At 34.5% G+C, this 15,710-nt stretch overlaps 2 protein-coding genes across 2 annotated transcripts; both read right to left on the minus strand.

Moving 5' to 3' along the window:
- Window positions 1–3,194: 3,194 nt before the first annotated feature.
- On the minus strand, window positions 3,195–11,476 carry LOC100241959 (peptide methionine sulfoxide reductase A5). The gene is made up of 4 exons (XM_002269437.5): window positions 10,638–11,476; window positions 4,654–4,766; window positions 4,428–4,572; window positions 3,195–3,687 (listed from the first exon to the last, which is right to left on the minus strand). Exons 1-4 carry the CDS (start codon window positions 10,938–10,940, stop codon window positions 3,490–3,492), a joined length of 759 nt encoding a protein of 252 aa, XP_002269473.1. The 5' UTR covers window positions 10,941–11,476; the 3' UTR covers window positions 3,195–3,489.
- A 1,141-nt stretch (window positions 11,477–12,617) lies between these two features.
- LOC100247214 (large ribosomal subunit protein uL2) lies at window positions 12,618–14,566 on the minus strand. The gene is made up of 2 exons (XM_002269373.4): window positions 13,969–14,566; window positions 12,618–13,141 (listed from the first exon to the last, which is right to left on the minus strand). Exons 1-2 carry the CDS (start codon window positions 14,406–14,408, stop codon window positions 12,799–12,801), a joined length of 783 nt encoding a protein of 260 aa, XP_002269409.1. The 5' UTR covers window positions 14,409–14,566; the 3' UTR covers window positions 12,618–12,798.
- Between the last annotated feature and the right edge of the window lie 1,144 nt (window positions 14,567–15,710).

A 15,710-nucleotide genomic window follows, 5' to 3' on the forward strand; every position in this document is an offset into this window, starting at 1 on the left:
TTTATTTTATTTTTTTTGTGGATTCAACAAGAGATTGAGATCAAGTTTGATGTGGATTCCAAGTACGCTCTCAAAGAAGAAAGTGTGTAGCCGGAGTTTGAAGGTTTTAGGCAAATGGTTCAAGTGGGGATTAAAGGATTGGGTTAGGTAAATCCTTATATTCAATTAATTTTCTTCATAATGGATGTTTTGATCTCTTAAAGCCCATGGTTTTTTTAATTTTTTTTTTTTATCTCTTTGAAGGTTTTCCACATTAAAATATTGGTGTTATTGTCTCTTTATTCTATCTTATCTTTTGATTGGATTTTTTCATTAGCTTATAATATTTCCATTGCGTTAATTGATATATAAGTTGAAATTAGATTATTGAAACTTTAAAAGAATAAGGTATATGTCAATTTTGATGTGGATGTCAAAACACATGTGAATACGTGATTTTGAGTTGATTCAATGTCTTATATATCATGGTTGGAGAGTGTTGATATATATGCATATGATTTGCTCGACTAACTTAGAGTGTTGATGCATCCATTATTACTTGTGATTTGTTTACTTGTTAGTAAGATTGAAAAAGAAAATCAAAACAATTGAAAAATCAAGGGACTTTAGCATTCATGAGATATCATCTCAAAGTATTTTAATAACGACTATTCATCTCCCACTCTAGGTGTTATCCGTAGATGAAATTCATCTTCATATTCATCAATTATTAATGAGAATGCAATATTATATTTTCTCAATCTTCTTTTCTCTCTATTCTAATTTCCACTCCTTTCATATTCTATTATTGAAAAGGCAACTTTTATGTTTAAATATTACATTTATAAAGATGACATGAAAAAATAGGTTATTTGTACAATAATAAAGTTAAAAAGAAAAATTGCAATATTATTTGATGAATTCCTTAAAATTAAATTTTGATACATTTAAAAATTACAATATTATTATATGAATTCCTTCTAATAAAAACAGGATAAAATTAACTTTTCATACATTTAAAAGAAATACAAGAAAATGTTCTATCAAGGGAATTATTAAGGATAAAATATGAAGACTAATAGTGGCTATTCTAGGCAAATTTGTGAGAATTATCTTATCATATTTTTTAAAGTTGTATTACATAAAGAAAGTTTGATGTTAACTAAAAATGATCAAGAGTTTATCATGTAACAATATTGTTACAAAGAATATTATAAATAATTGTAAAAAAGAAAATGTTTAGAAATGTGGTTTGAGAATTACAATTTGTCATTACAAATTATTTGACCAAAATGAGGAATTTATTAAACAAAATTATTAGTTCAAGGGTTTCCCTAGTTACATTTTGACGATTACAAAATAAGACTAAGTATACTAACATGTTTTTCAAGTGAATTTTTTAGGTTTTATTAATAAATTCAAAAGAAAACTCAAATATTCTTATAAGATATTCAAAAGTCATGAAGAAACACATCCTTGAAGACTCAAGTTGTCTAGGAACCTCTATAAGATGAATCTCATCAGTTCACTTAGGATAAAATATGTTTATACACTTCTAAATGTTGTTTCATTCATCCTCACCTAAGCTTAAAAGTAACCTTGTGTCTTCAAAGTGAATGAATGTGTTTTACTTCAAAAACTTGGGTTTAATTCTTTTAAAAATATCTTAAAGGTTTTTAAATGAAATGCTCGAGTTACTAAAAGATTAAAACTTAAAAGGAAAGTATTTTTGTCTATTTTCTATGCAACCAATTAAGGATGCCTTGAACTGGTCAAATTGACTAGGACATCAATTCAACTGATTAGGCTTTCTTGGTTGAGAATCGATTAAGCTTGTACAAAATTCTCTCTTTTAATAGTTGGTATCTAACCAATTGAGGTTCACTCAAGCATTAAAAACACCAAATGTCACTTGAAGACTATATGGCTAAGTCAATATGTTGAATTAGAGCTCAATTGATTGATGCCTTTTTTGTATTGTTTTGGGGTCTTGAGTTGTTTTCTTATAAATTGGAAAACTCTCTTTTATTTATTGACAAGATAACACTAATATTGAATATTTTTTCACCTACTTTCTCTATTTCAACACTCTTCATTTAAGTGCATTAAATCCTTCACTTGTAAATTTTTACGTGCACCGTTGAAATCCATCCTAGCCTTTCCTTTGTATTAAGCTCTACAATTATACTAGGATTCTTCATTTTCCTATTCTTGTTTTAAGTAATAGAAACTTTAAGTTGGTTGAGAACTTAAAGGATTGTAGTGCCCATTGGAGTTCATAAATTCAAGTATAAAAGATTGAAGATTTGGGTTAAAACCTTGGATAGTGGAACCTTCACTCGATTAGAAGGTTGAAGAGAGTAGACATAGATTCCCTTACTCTTTAATTTATTGCATTTGTAATTAAATATTTTGTTGTTTTAATTTAACTATTTTGTGAAAAGTTTTTAACTACTCAATTCACCTCTCTTTTGGGTGTTTTTGTTGTCTCATAAAAATAATTATTTGTTTTAGATTTTCTTAATGATTTCGTGAGAATAGAGCATACATGTGGTGCTATGCTTGAGGAATTTTTTTTTGCTAGGCAAGTTATTTAAGATTTAGTTTTTTTCATTAATACAAGACTGTCCTAAAAATAGAAAATTAAAAAATAAATAATTTTAAGAATAACTTAATTTTTAAAACAACATTTTAAAATCTACGTAAAAAAGAAAATTTTAGGAAAGTATTTTTTTTTATTAAGATAAAATTATCTTAAAAAATAAAAAATTTAAAATAATTTAAATTAAAAAAACAAGTTAATACTTCAACACTATTAAGTACTATTTACATTTAAGACCATAGAAAAAAACACCAGAATCTTTTTTATCAAAGAAAGAAAGCTGACTGGTTCTAACCGTTCATAAGTATAACTGCTTTATAAAAAATTTCACTCTGAATCAAATGATGAAGGGCTGGTTGGAGAGGGTTCAAGGAAGACAAAAAAAGGAAAAAAAGTCACGCCTGTATTAAGGCATCGAGCCTAGCTGTTTGGTCAAACATCTACACGTGTTTTGACTTCAAAGTTATCAAGCTTAGAATTGCGTTTCTTTAAAAAACCAAAATTTCTTACACTTGGTAAAATCTCAACACAAACCCAGATGACAATCATCTGCAGTTCCAAGGATAAAATTGGTATCTGAGTCCGTTAAAATTCAATTTCAACTGCATCCAAATGTTAAAAGGAAAATGAGATAATAACGTTGTATGGAGTTCACAAGAGCAGGGATTTCTTACAAATAAATATGCAAAAGATTTGGGGTCAGCACACTAATACAAGCTACAGAGGGGCCAAAGAACCACTACCTACAGCAGGGGCTGGCATACAACAATGGTGGATTGAATCAATGGATTTCCATTCACTTGCGCCTCTTGCACAGCTTTCAGTTCATGGTGACTCGTATTGGTGATAGGCTACTGCAAGTGCAGTCTGCTGTGCCCTGTTTATCTGAATTTATGTCCTCGTGTCAACTACACTTCTCTCAAAATGGGCCAACCTTTTCTAATGATCTCCTCAATCCTTGCATTAATTTGCTGCTGAACCTTCGGTGGGCAAAGCTCTGCTGCAAAACCGTTCAGTTTTGCTGCCAGAGTTGATTTCTCTAGCTCTTCTTCAGGCAAGTTCCCCATCAGCTGAATGAGGAAAGGATTTCTTTTGAGCTCAAATTTCTGCAGATTTTGAAACACGAAAAGTTTGTCAGTGATGCAATAAGGTTAGAAACAAATCTTTTGCCTTGGAAAGGAATTTTCCTAAATTGGCAGTATACTGGAATGTGTTTTCCATTTCTTAAAATATGAAAGTAGGAATCATCAGCTTAAGTGTTTGGCAGTGTGGAATATTGAAGAATTACTGTGGAGGTTCTACACTACACTGCTTCTTGGAAAAAGAATAGGGATGCATTTGGAAAGTATAAAAATAAAATAAAATATTTTATATATACATATATGCTTTTCTGATTCACTGTTCCAGAAACAGAAAGAGCAAATGAAAGTATTAGTTCAAAAAATAGGATTTCATGGTATGTTGTCTGCTCTGTTTAAACATCTGAGGAAGTCATTTCTTTTCAGTTTCTGTTTTTAGTTTTTGTTTTTGTTGTTTTTTTTTAAAAATGTTTTAGTTGTCAACAAACAAGACAGTTCCAGAACCTCAGTTGTGATTATCCAACTTAAAAGCTTGCTTTTTAACAGCCCAACCCTAATACAACATAGGATACAAGCTTTAAATCAATATGAATTTTGCTTTCAAATCTGACTTCTAAGACAAACTCGCAAAGAATTGAGTTATACATAAACTATAAGCTCTACATCAATAGTAGTTTTTTTTTAAATCAAGTTGAAGAATAGAAGAGTTCCACAGTAACAAAATCAACTACAAGCGCATAAAGAAAACTGTGATCAAGCTACCAAACCTGATGTTCAGGCTCTGCTGGGCAAAATTTTCCAAGTTGTTGAATTTGAGTAGTCACAATACTGCTCTTTGACACAGTTTGTTCTCTTTCTTTGCTGACAGCAGCCAGTCTCAACTCTTCAGTCCCATTAGTAAAGATAATAGACCTATAGACATAGATCGGTTCATTGGGTAAGTATGACTTTTAAAATGAACTAGAAGATGTTGCTCCAGGTCATGAGAGTTACCTATATTGGTTACCCACATCAGGGCCTTGCCCAAATACCTGCCTAGAATCATGACTAGACCAGAAAACCTCTAAAAGTTGCCTGAAAGTAATCAGCCTGGGATTGTATTCAATCTACATAACATTCAGAAATTCACATTAAACAAGTTCCCATAAAATTGACAAGGCAGAAATGACAGAAACAGATCTTTCTGGATATAAGGAACAGAAAGAAGTTCTATGAAAACAAAAAGAAGAGAAAATCCTTATTTTTGAGCCAGAGTAAAACACAATCCATCTTCTACTTCCAGGCCCTAATATATAAAACTGGCTATGGATAATCAAATACCTGTTGCCTTATAGCTAAGAGTTCAAACAATTATATCAGCAAGGTTTAAGGTCATCAGGATCAGAAAAAGGCTGGCATTGATTAGGAGGTATTTCAGATTAGTGGCAGTGAAATGCTTAAGTGAATTAGAGGGTAATTCAGATCACCCTGTACAGTGAGCCTCACAAGCAATTGGCCTAGTATCATACAATAAAGAACTTACAATTTATTCTTCAGTAGCGCAAGACAAAATGTTTAATTCATTAGATAAAATGAATTTCTCGAACAAAGCATAGTCACAAGCAGAAAAAATTTGCGTGCCAAGTCCATAAAAATCTAATTACAATTTATTCTTCTGCAGAGCGAGAAAATGTTTCATTCATTAGCGAAAATTTGAAATGGCTAAGGCAAAATAGAGAATTGAAGGAAACACACAATGGTTCATCCCTGCATCATTTATCCTTCCAAAACTTCAGCCTCCATGATAGATTTTCATAGCCCAACCCCATACCCATCTATCCCCACACCATTTATCCTTCCAAAACTTCAGCCTCCTTGATAGATTTTCATAGCCCAACCCCATACCCATCTATCCCCGCACCATTTATCCTTCCAAAACTTCAGCCTCCTTGCTTCACTCAACCATCATCCTCCTCTTCCTCCCCATATTTTCTACTAATGACCTAATTCCAAAACGGTCCTCTTCCAATTGCATACCATCATTCCATTTGCACAAAAACACCTTATTCGACAAAGAAAGACGTCTAATGCTCATCATCCCACCCCCCACCCCCCTTAGTCTTCTCCATGCACATTGTCAGCCATTTCACAAAATGCATCTTTTTCTTCAACACCCCACCTCAGAAATCCCAATAATTTTTCTCCAACCTCAATCTGACTTCCCTTGGAATTGAACAAAGACAAAAGGAATATGTGAAGGCTAGATAGAGTGCTCTTGATCAATTTAAGCCTCTACCCTTTTAGAGATATACTGTCTTTTTCTTATTGATAGTCTTTTACGAAACCTCTCTTCCACCTCATCCCAAACCATCATTGATCTAAAAGGAGAACCCAAAGGAAGACCCAAGTAAGTAAATGGAAGCTTGCCTTCTTTGCATCCTAACTCCAAGACCAACTCCTCAGCATGTTCCACCCAACCAATAGGAACTAGCTCACTCTCATCCAAGTTAATTTTCAACTCCAATAAAGCTTCAACCACATGAGCCACCAACTTAAATGGACTACTTGATCTTGGGAAGCCTCATGAAAAACAAGAGTGTCATGTGCAAACAAGTGAGACACCTCCCCTTCACTGCCTCTCCCCCTCACCCTAACTCATGTATGGCATCCAACCTCACTAGCTCTCTTGAGAAGATAGCTAAGGGTCTTCATTGCAACAACAAATAAATAGGGAGACATAGGGTCCCCTTGCTTCAAGCCCCTGTACCTTTCAAAGAAACTAGAAGGTTATCATTAACAATCACTGAAAACCTTGCAGAAGATATGTACCATTTAATCCATTGAACCCATTTTCTGCCAAAACTCATCTTTTTAAGAACTAAGATCAAGAAATTCGAATTGACATGGTCATACAACTTTTCAACATTTAACTTACACAAGAATCCACAAGCATTGCTCTTCAACATAAGAGTCTATGGCCTCATTTTCCTTTAGCACAACATCAAGAATTTGTCTACCCTTTACTTCTATGATCAAAACAACTCAAATTGTTATCAATACAGAGCATTTTGCTCACTAAAATTACAATCCCAGGAGTCCCTGAGAATCATATTCTGTTGCTAAGCAAATGGATTTCCATTTCAATCTTTGTGCAAAACCCTTTCCAACTTTGAGCCGTGCAAGTTTAAATGTATAAGTAACAGGCAAATAGGCATGCTCTTGTTCATTAAGCAAAAGGATTTCCATCTCAATTTTGGTGCACAATCATTCTCACCTTTAACCCATGCAAGTTCAAAAATAAAAGTAATCAGCTCCATAGATTTTCCAAATAATCGAAGGAACAAATAATCCATAAGCCAGTATATTGCTATACATAACTAACTCAATTCTGTTCCAAAATGTTTCTACACAGCCATGTCCAATAATACTGCAATGCTGAAAATAAACATCAGAATTCAGTAATTCCCCCAATTAGCCTGAAAATAATTATCATAATCCAGGGATTGTCCCAGTAAGCCACACAAGTGATGTTCTAAGATTTAATTCTTTCCTTAGACCTAACAATAAGCACCAAGGATTAAAATATCAGAAATTGCAGAAATATTGGTGGTTGGATTTTATAAAAATATTGGATGGAAATTCAAACAAAAAATATTCATGGGATGGAAATTAATCAAAATTCATAAAAATATTTTTTTAAAAAAATCCAAGATATGATAAAAACAAGCAATGATACACATATTAAAGTCGCTTTATTGAAAAAATTATATATATATATATATGCAGCCGAGTTGGTTAGGGTTCGACTAGGAAGTATGGTCCCAATAAATGGCACATGGTCTTGGGTTCGAATCCTATTATTGATGATACCTTGAATTTACCTGGCACAGGTTGTTGCGGGATGGTCAGCACCCCGAGGTTTGATTCCCCATGGAGAGTCTTAAGGGCTTGGCCATAGAAGGTTCCTTGGTTATAAAATATATATATATATATATTTGATAATAATGTACAAAACTTGAAAATGCATTTAATGCTAAATGATGACCTATCTAGTTTGGATATATTTAAGGATATAAAAGAAATGCTTTTTTTTTTTTTATAAGTAAAAAAAGTATTGTATTACGAAGAGACGCTAAAATAGCGACTCAAGATGTAAAAAAACAGAAAGGGAAACACTCACCTCCTAACATGTGAAAAGAAATGATGATATATATATATATATATATATATAGAGAGAGAGAGAGAGAGAGAATAAAAATCTCATTTTCTTAAGAAGATTATCATAATGGTTTTATATTTTTAATAATCAGTTAAATCAGATTCAAAACAAGTTGCACTAAGGGCAATAACCATGGTTTCGCATGCTGGAGAGCCTGGGTTCAAACCCAGGTGGCCCCTTTCCTTTTTAAAACCAAAAAAAAAGGGACCCCTTTCTCTGTGCTGACATGGGGGAGATTTTATAGAGAAAATTGTCGAAAAATCAGAAATTTATCAGAAAAATCACCAAAACTCAGTTCGACTTAATATCTCTCCCTATTTTCAACTGAAATTTCACCAAAATTCCCAATATTTTAATCCATGATAAGCACTTGGAGCTGGCAACAGGTAGCATAGGGAATCTTCTAGAAGTGACAAGTGAAATTTGCTATAAGAATGATGATCAGTGGCAAATTAGTGAAATATTCTTCCTAGGGTTATGATGATAACCAATGACAACTAGAACCAGCAAGGGATATGGCATAGCCTGAACATGATGTGTTGCAATCACAACCAATGAGAATAAAATCCTTAAAACACACACACACACATCCCATAATCATCAAGACTAAGGCTTCACCATTTCATCACACTGAATATAAATAAAACATAAAAAAATAAAAAATAAAAGAAACTACACACCAGACAATTGTTGAGCCACAAGCACATTAGCCTCTGGAAATCCTCATGTAATTTGCACCAAACAGATGGTCCCTAGTGCATTACAATTCTGGGCCAAGTATATAGCCAAACAGGACAAACAACTTAAGGCTCCCCAGAAATTGGCCATGAGAAAGAACCACACTTGGGTAGAATAATGATAGCACTAAGCCCAACCACTCTTCATTGATGAATTAGTTGTTTAAAAAAAATTGTCACTAAAGAACTAGAAATACTGCAGCATTTTGGCAATCCATATTTATGCATGTAAAAGAACACTAGACCTTAAGGGGGCCATTGATGATGCAACTAGCTAGCTAGTTGATTATCTATTTCTTGTACCACCAACTCTACATCTCAAAACATAGTTAATCAACCGGGTGACTATCTCTTTGTTGAGCAATCAATGCCACATTTCAAAACACTGTTAATCAAGCTACAATGGATGAATCAAATCACTTAGACCGCACTACCTTTGTACATATAAAAGTAATGGAGCCAAGGTGTTCTTCCATTCCTTTGCATTTGACCCACTTGGAAAGAGGAAAATAAATATAGGGCATATTACATTGAACCTAAACAATGATAAAGTCCCAGCTGAAATTACTTGTTCTTCCATTCCTTGTTATGTTATTGCCATAAAAGCCATGATAATAATGCAAAAAAAGCAAGAAAAAGGAAGCCAAAAGGATGAGAAATGTGAAGATTATATCAGCAAATGACAGGGGAAAAGGGAAGGCCTGCTCTTTCTATTAGGGCCAATTATTTGACACACATTACCCATATATTTTAGTCCCACTGGAAAAAAACAAAGAGAAGAAGATCAGGGTGAAAAGATTATTGAAATGGGGTTTATTGTCATTCCTACTCTTTCCATATATTTGCTTACTAAGGCATAAATATGGTATGAGAAGAATTCAAATACAACACCAAAATCTCATGTACTGCTCAAAATTTGCACATTTCTCTCTTTTGGTAAAAAGCACTAACTGAATCATATCAGATTTTGGAATGAGCTTATGCAAATTGCTTCCCTGACCCAGGTACATATGGTAGTAATCAAACTTTGACAGCATTCTCCCCATCATGGAAAAAGAAAGGAAGCTCTCAAAGATCCAGTAAAATGGAAAATTTCTATAAAAAGATCATCCTCTTGGACCTTTGACATATAATCCTTTCGCCAGAACTAACAATTTTTATGGGCAAGCAACTTCTTTTGAAGGTTCAGATAGGACACTGGCTAAACTAGAGTGAAACTACATCTATCCTGAAACCAGATTTATTCACCTTCCAATTACTGAACCTTATAAAAGAATGGCTTTGGCAACCTCCTGGTTCAAATAACAAGAACTGTTACACCATAAAATGAACCCAAATAATTAGAGACTCGAAGACAAAGGCTTTCTTTTGCTAAACCAAATTGAAAAGGAAAAACTCTACATCTCTTCACTTATTTAAAAGAAAAAAAATATGAAAAACTTCCATGGCTGAGGATTTAGATTCTTCAATGGGTATGCACATATCGGGAAAGAAATTGCAAACTTCAATAGTCTATCAGCAAGCAAGATTCAATTAGAATAACAATAGAAATGTAAACAATCAGCTCATGGAAGGTTGCAAGCAGATGATTAACAAGGAATATAACAACACTACGGCCTACCAACGGAATTCGTAAATTTCTGGACAATGTATCAAGCGACCTAACAAGGAATTGGCAAATTTCTGGATAATGCATCACCACTATGGCCTAGTTATGACTCATGAACCCGCTGATCCGGCTCAATGTTAGGTTTTCTTTTAGGAGATCCTATGAAGCATTTGTGATGGAATATTTCCATCTTGTTCGAAAAATTTATCTGCTTTTCCGATCAGTTGCTGAGATTCCCGGAGCCTCAAACAACTCTTTTCACTTAAAAGAGGTCAATTTTTTTTCACAATTTTGGAAATCCAAAATAAGACAACATTTTCTTTCTTCACCTTGTCTTTTTCCTACATTTTCGCAGCAACAAAACCGGGTTCCAGATTAAGAGAAAGACAAACTCAAAATAATGAACCAGAGAATAAAAGGAGGAGAACTGAACCTGAACTGACTCGGCATGATCGCCCCAGCTTCTGTACTCGGGGTTGGCCTTGGATCCACCGGCGTAACCCGCGGTGGTCCGTACAACTCCATCCAAGCATCCAAACACGGCCTCGGATCTCCAAAAGCTTCCGAGAGCGAAAACCGCCGTTTTCAGAGGCTGATTGGACGAAGCCTTCACGCTTTCCGAGATCCGATCGGGAAATCTTATACTCACAGCTCTCTCGGCCGTTAAAATGATTAAAACAACAGAGCATATGATTCTCGAGTAAGGAAGAGACACATGCCTCCCCGAAAACGTCATTTCATTTGCCTTGCCCCCAAAGGCCAAAGCTGCCGAGGAAGAGTTTTTATTTATTCCCCTTTCTTTTTCAAAATTTCCCGAGAATTTTCAGCAGCAGTGTCCACTGCCCAATTTTCGATTGTTCGGAGCCAGGCTGTGAGCCAGGCCCATTTAAATTTATCGAAGTTATGGCCAATGGGCCCAAGGCCTGAATCCGCAGCTTACAAACAGAGGTTGGACAAGTCTGTAATTTACCTTATTATTTTAAAATTTCAAAAACAAATATTAAGAAAAAATTTAATTACTATTAAAAATTTTAAATTATGTATATCTAATTTTTACATTTAATTTAAGAGAATCGATTTCATCTAAGAATCTTACATGTAGTAGTTATCTTTTGAAAGACTCGAACCACCTTAAAAAATTAATTTTATATGTGAATAAATATTTTTAATTAAATCTTTAGAAATTGTTAAAATAAATTTTGGCTTTTAATGACAGTGAATTGAAATCGTGATGCCAAGAAGTGAAGTGATCTCATCCTTCCTCTTATTTTAGGTTCTTTTTAATTTTTTTACCTTTGCCTCGAATTCTTAAGAGGGTGTTCAAATCACCCTTTGGCACAACTGAGCTATCAAAAATGCCCTCTCTTAACATGAAGGATGGCATCCGACGAGGAAGATCTCACAGGCGACAGGCCCCAAGGATTTACCTGGCTCCATTTAGGGCTGTGTCGGACCTTGACCAGAGATTAGCCATCGACAAGTTCATCTCAACATGATGAGGTCCAAATGCTCCAGGGTCCAAATTGAGTTTGAATTATAACAGGAATGAACAATTCAAAATCCATTTATAATATTTTTTGTAATATATTTATATAAAAAATTAAATAATAAATATAATAAAATTTGATGATGGCAAGAAAAAAGTAAAAATGAAATTATATATCTTTCTAAAAAAAAACTTATATGATATATAATATAGTTTAATATTCTCTCTTGAAAATCTAAAAAGAAATGATCATTTAGGATAATATATTTATAAATCTTATAAAAATGATACAGGTTAGAATGGGGTTGTATGAACCTCGATCCAAGCTCAAACCAAATTGAGCTCAAATTGAAAAAATTTAACCTAAGCTCAACAATATTGAAAATGATTACCCCGGCCCGCTCAAACGTTGTTGGGTTGAGGTTAGATCCAGCCAACCAGCCCAAATTGCACCCTTAGGGAATGTTCATTTGCAGGGGAGTTTGATTTTGTTTATCCCAATCTACAGGGTCAAGTGCTAAACACCTCCTCAGAGGATTCACATCATTTTGATCCAAGGCATTGTGCGCTAATCCTACTCCTACCACCTCTTCAAGGGTGATCCCAACCTTACACCACCAGACATCACAACTGCAATTGCTGCCTACATCACTGCTTGTGTCATTAGGGTGGGTTTGGTGGCAAGTTTTCCAAAGTAATAAAGTATAATAAAGATGATTGCTTAATAACAATCCATACCAACATGTTCCACTGCTAGAGGACATGCATCAACCCAACCATAAAGTACCAAAACAGCACCACCTTGGTCCTATTTCAGTTCAGGCTGTAGTTCATCTTTTGGAGGAATGAGCATATTTGCTCATAAGCCCAAGTTAAGGTTCCTCTACACAAAATTAAGTTCTTTGTGTTTGGACTGATTCATTCATATAAAAGAAAACAAATCTCTCCACATTAAACGATTAACCACATAGAGTAGCATGCCTATCAAAAGCTTCAAATCTGAGCAAAATGTCCAATATAAAGCACTACTAGTTGTCTTTGGTGAAAATTGATAAAAATAAAAGGTAGAAGTCCCCAAAAAAACAGTATTCAAACAAGATATAACTCACTATGCCTTGTCGGCTTTGGCAGCAGTGGCAGCAGCTTGCCCTCGGAGACGACCAGTTCTTCTCGCAGCAATAAGACCCACCTTTTGGCCAGGAGGGGCATCGCGCCTGACTGTACTTGCATGCCCAATGTGCTGGTGGTTTCCTCCTCCATGGGGATGCTCCACTGGGTTCATTGCCACACCACGTACCTTTGGCCAGCAGTTCCTCTTTACTCTATATTTGTGGTAAGCATTACCAGCCTTGAGCATGGGCTTCTCAGTCCTCCCTCCACCTGCAACCTGCCCAATCATTGCTCTGCATCCACTTGGAACAATCTTCTTAGCCCCAGATGGGAGCTTGATCCTATCATAAAAGAAACCACCCTGATGAGAATATACCTAAGATTACTTCTTCGACAAGAACCATGGGGATAAATTCAATTAGTATCATCTATTTAGGAAACAAAAAGAAAAAGGAAAAGAAAATTTTCATTGTTGCCATGTTCTTCCCAAGCAAATGAACCTTCCAAGCAGAATTACAATAAAGAACATGTGAGGGCCAATAAAAGAAGGTTTAAAAATGTCATGTTACGGTTCCGTAAGAACTAGTAAAGATGATGAAACAACAGAGAAGTTCATTAGAATCAGGCAGTTCTTTGAGAAGATAGAGAAAATTTAAGATTTAAATCCTTTTTCTCCCCCAAATTTCTTGCCAACCACATATCAAATCTCAAATTCTAAACAAACAACACCAGTTAGGACACAGTTATGTTTGGTTCCAAGGAAAGAAAAAAATATTAATGAAAATGATTTTCTCAAACTGGATTGTCATCAAGCATATTTAAAATTAATTAGATGTGTATGCATTTTCAAATTATTTAATCTTTATATTGAAGAGTTAAAATAAGTGTAAAAATAATCCATTGATCTTAAATCTAATTTCCATTTTTTTTCTTTCCTTCTACTTTTCCTACATATTTCCTTCCCTTACATTTTCTCTCAAAGTTTCTAGGAGGCAAACATAACCTAAACATTTACTAGTAGAAATTGAATTATAGAATCAGTGATCTACCTGTATGTAACCAAATCTAGAACTATTACACATAAAAGAAGGAAGAATTCAGCAATGAAAAACTTAACAAATTGAAAAGAAAAGATTAGAACAAAAAAATATAATTAACAATCAGATACCTGCTGGTGCCATTATCAGGGTTGTGGCTGACAACAATAGCATAATCGCCGGATGCCCTGGCGAAGACACCTCGATCACCAACGTGATGTTCAACGTTACAGACCACGGCACCTTCGGGAATAGAGCGCAGGGGCAGAACGTTACCGACAATGAGGGTGGCTTTCTTGCCGCAGTAAACGAACTGGCCCGTGTACATGCCCTCAGCCGCCACGAACAGCTCCTTCTGGTGTTTGTATCGGAAAGGGTGGCGGAAGGTGACTCGGGCGAGTGGGGCGCCTCGACCCGGGTCGTGGATGATTTCGGTGACTACGCCCTTTAGATACCCATTTCTCTCCCCGAAGTCTAGGCTTCGGAAACGGGCTGGACCTTTGCGGTGGTGGGTATGGGACTTGAAAACCGATCCCGCACCTTTCCTCTGTGCTCGTATCACTCGCCCCATGGCGATCGGGAACTGAAGCTCAAGTGGCGGCGAAGTTGGGTTGATGATACAGGGCTGAAGAGGCGATTAGGGTAGAGTTTTTATAGGGTGACTGTACTTTTAAACGGCGTCGTATTATACACCATGATGGAGTGATTTCGGGCCTGACCCAAACCTTTGATTGGGCAGCCCTGGGCTTAGTCTAGATTTTGAATTGTTTGCACGTTTGGACTTCAGGTTATTATGCCAAGACTACCCGAACTAGTGTTGATTTGGGTAACAAAACGAGGAGTTAGAGGCCGAATTGGGCCTCATTGGAGAGTCTTTATATGGGCTTAGAAGGGGGGAGTTTGGTGGGTTTAAAGGAAGAAACAACATGTGTAGAAATGATCTTAGAATACAGGTGAAGTCGAGAGATTTAGGCTCTGTTTGGTTCCCGGAAAATGCTAAGGAAAGGAAAAAAAATGTAGAGGAAAATAGTTTTCTTTAGTTTGGATGACATGGAAAATAAGATGGAAAATAAATATAAAGGAAAGTATGAAAGAAAATATTGTAATATTTTCCCTATTATTTTCCTCAAAAAAATAACAAGGAAAATAAGAGGAAAAGAGAAGGGCAAAGGGGGGGGAAAATTTTATCGGGGGATCTATTGTGCCCATTATTTTTATCAATTTTGCTCAGCCTCCTCTCCTTTAGGACTTCAAAGCACCTTGCTACTGTTAAAGGTCAGAAAGAATTTTATACAATCCAACAATTTTTTTTTTTTTTTAAGAAAAAACCAAGGCAATTTTTGGAAATTATTTTTTAAAACAATTTTTGAAACTTGAATTATTCTTAACCAATTTTTTTTTAAATCTTTTTTACTATACTTTAAATATAATTTTTATATGTAATATTTTACCTTTTTCTATTATTTATCATTATTTTTAAGGTAATTTTTTTAAAAATAAGTGAAAGTAATTCAAATATATTATTTAAAAATATCATATTTTGTGATTTTAAGAAAATCATTTTATGTTTTTAAAAATATAAAATTATTTTCTATTTTCTAATTATTAAACTTATTTTTTTGATCTTTTATTTTATAAAACAGGAAACTGTTTTAAAAAATAATTCATAAACATAATTCAAAACTATATCTATCATTATTTCATAATATTGAATAAAAATAAAAATAAAAATAAATAACACCTAGCTAAAAAATGATGAAATTTAGGTATAAAGTAATAAAATACAAAATTATGAAAACCGACTACACACATTAGACTTAATAATTGGTGGGGTATTATGTGTTCTTGGAACTCACCCAAAAAGTATCATTTT

The sequence above is a fragment of the Vitis vinifera genome, chromosome 4 (assembly GCF_030704535.1).
Source record: "Vitis vinifera cultivar Pinot Noir 40024 chromosome 4, ASM3070453v1".
Taxonomy (NCBI): domain Eukaryota; kingdom Viridiplantae; phylum Streptophyta; class Magnoliopsida; order Vitales; family Vitaceae; genus Vitis; species Vitis vinifera.

Coding starts and splice junctions, on each gene's coding strand:
- LOC100241959 (XM_002269437.5), bottom strand. CDS start 10,940: ATGACGTTTTCGGGGAGGCATGTGTCTCTTCCTTACTCGAGAATCATA. Junction 4,767..10,637: donor ATCATGCCGAGTCAGTTCAG/GTTCAGTTCTCC, acceptor AATGTTATGTAG/ATTGAATACAATCCCAGGCT. Junction 3,688..4,427: donor CAGCAGAGCCTGAACATCAG/GTTTGGTAGCTT, acceptor CAAAATCTGCAG/AAATTTGAGCTCAAAAGAAA.
- LOC100247214 (XM_002269373.4), bottom strand. CDS start 14,408: ATGGGGCGAGTGATACGAGCACAGAGGAAAGGTGCGGGATCGGTTTTC. Junction 13,142..13,968: donor CCTGATAATGGCACCAGCAG/GTATCTGATTGT, acceptor CTTTTATGATAG/GATCAAGCTCCCATCTGGGG.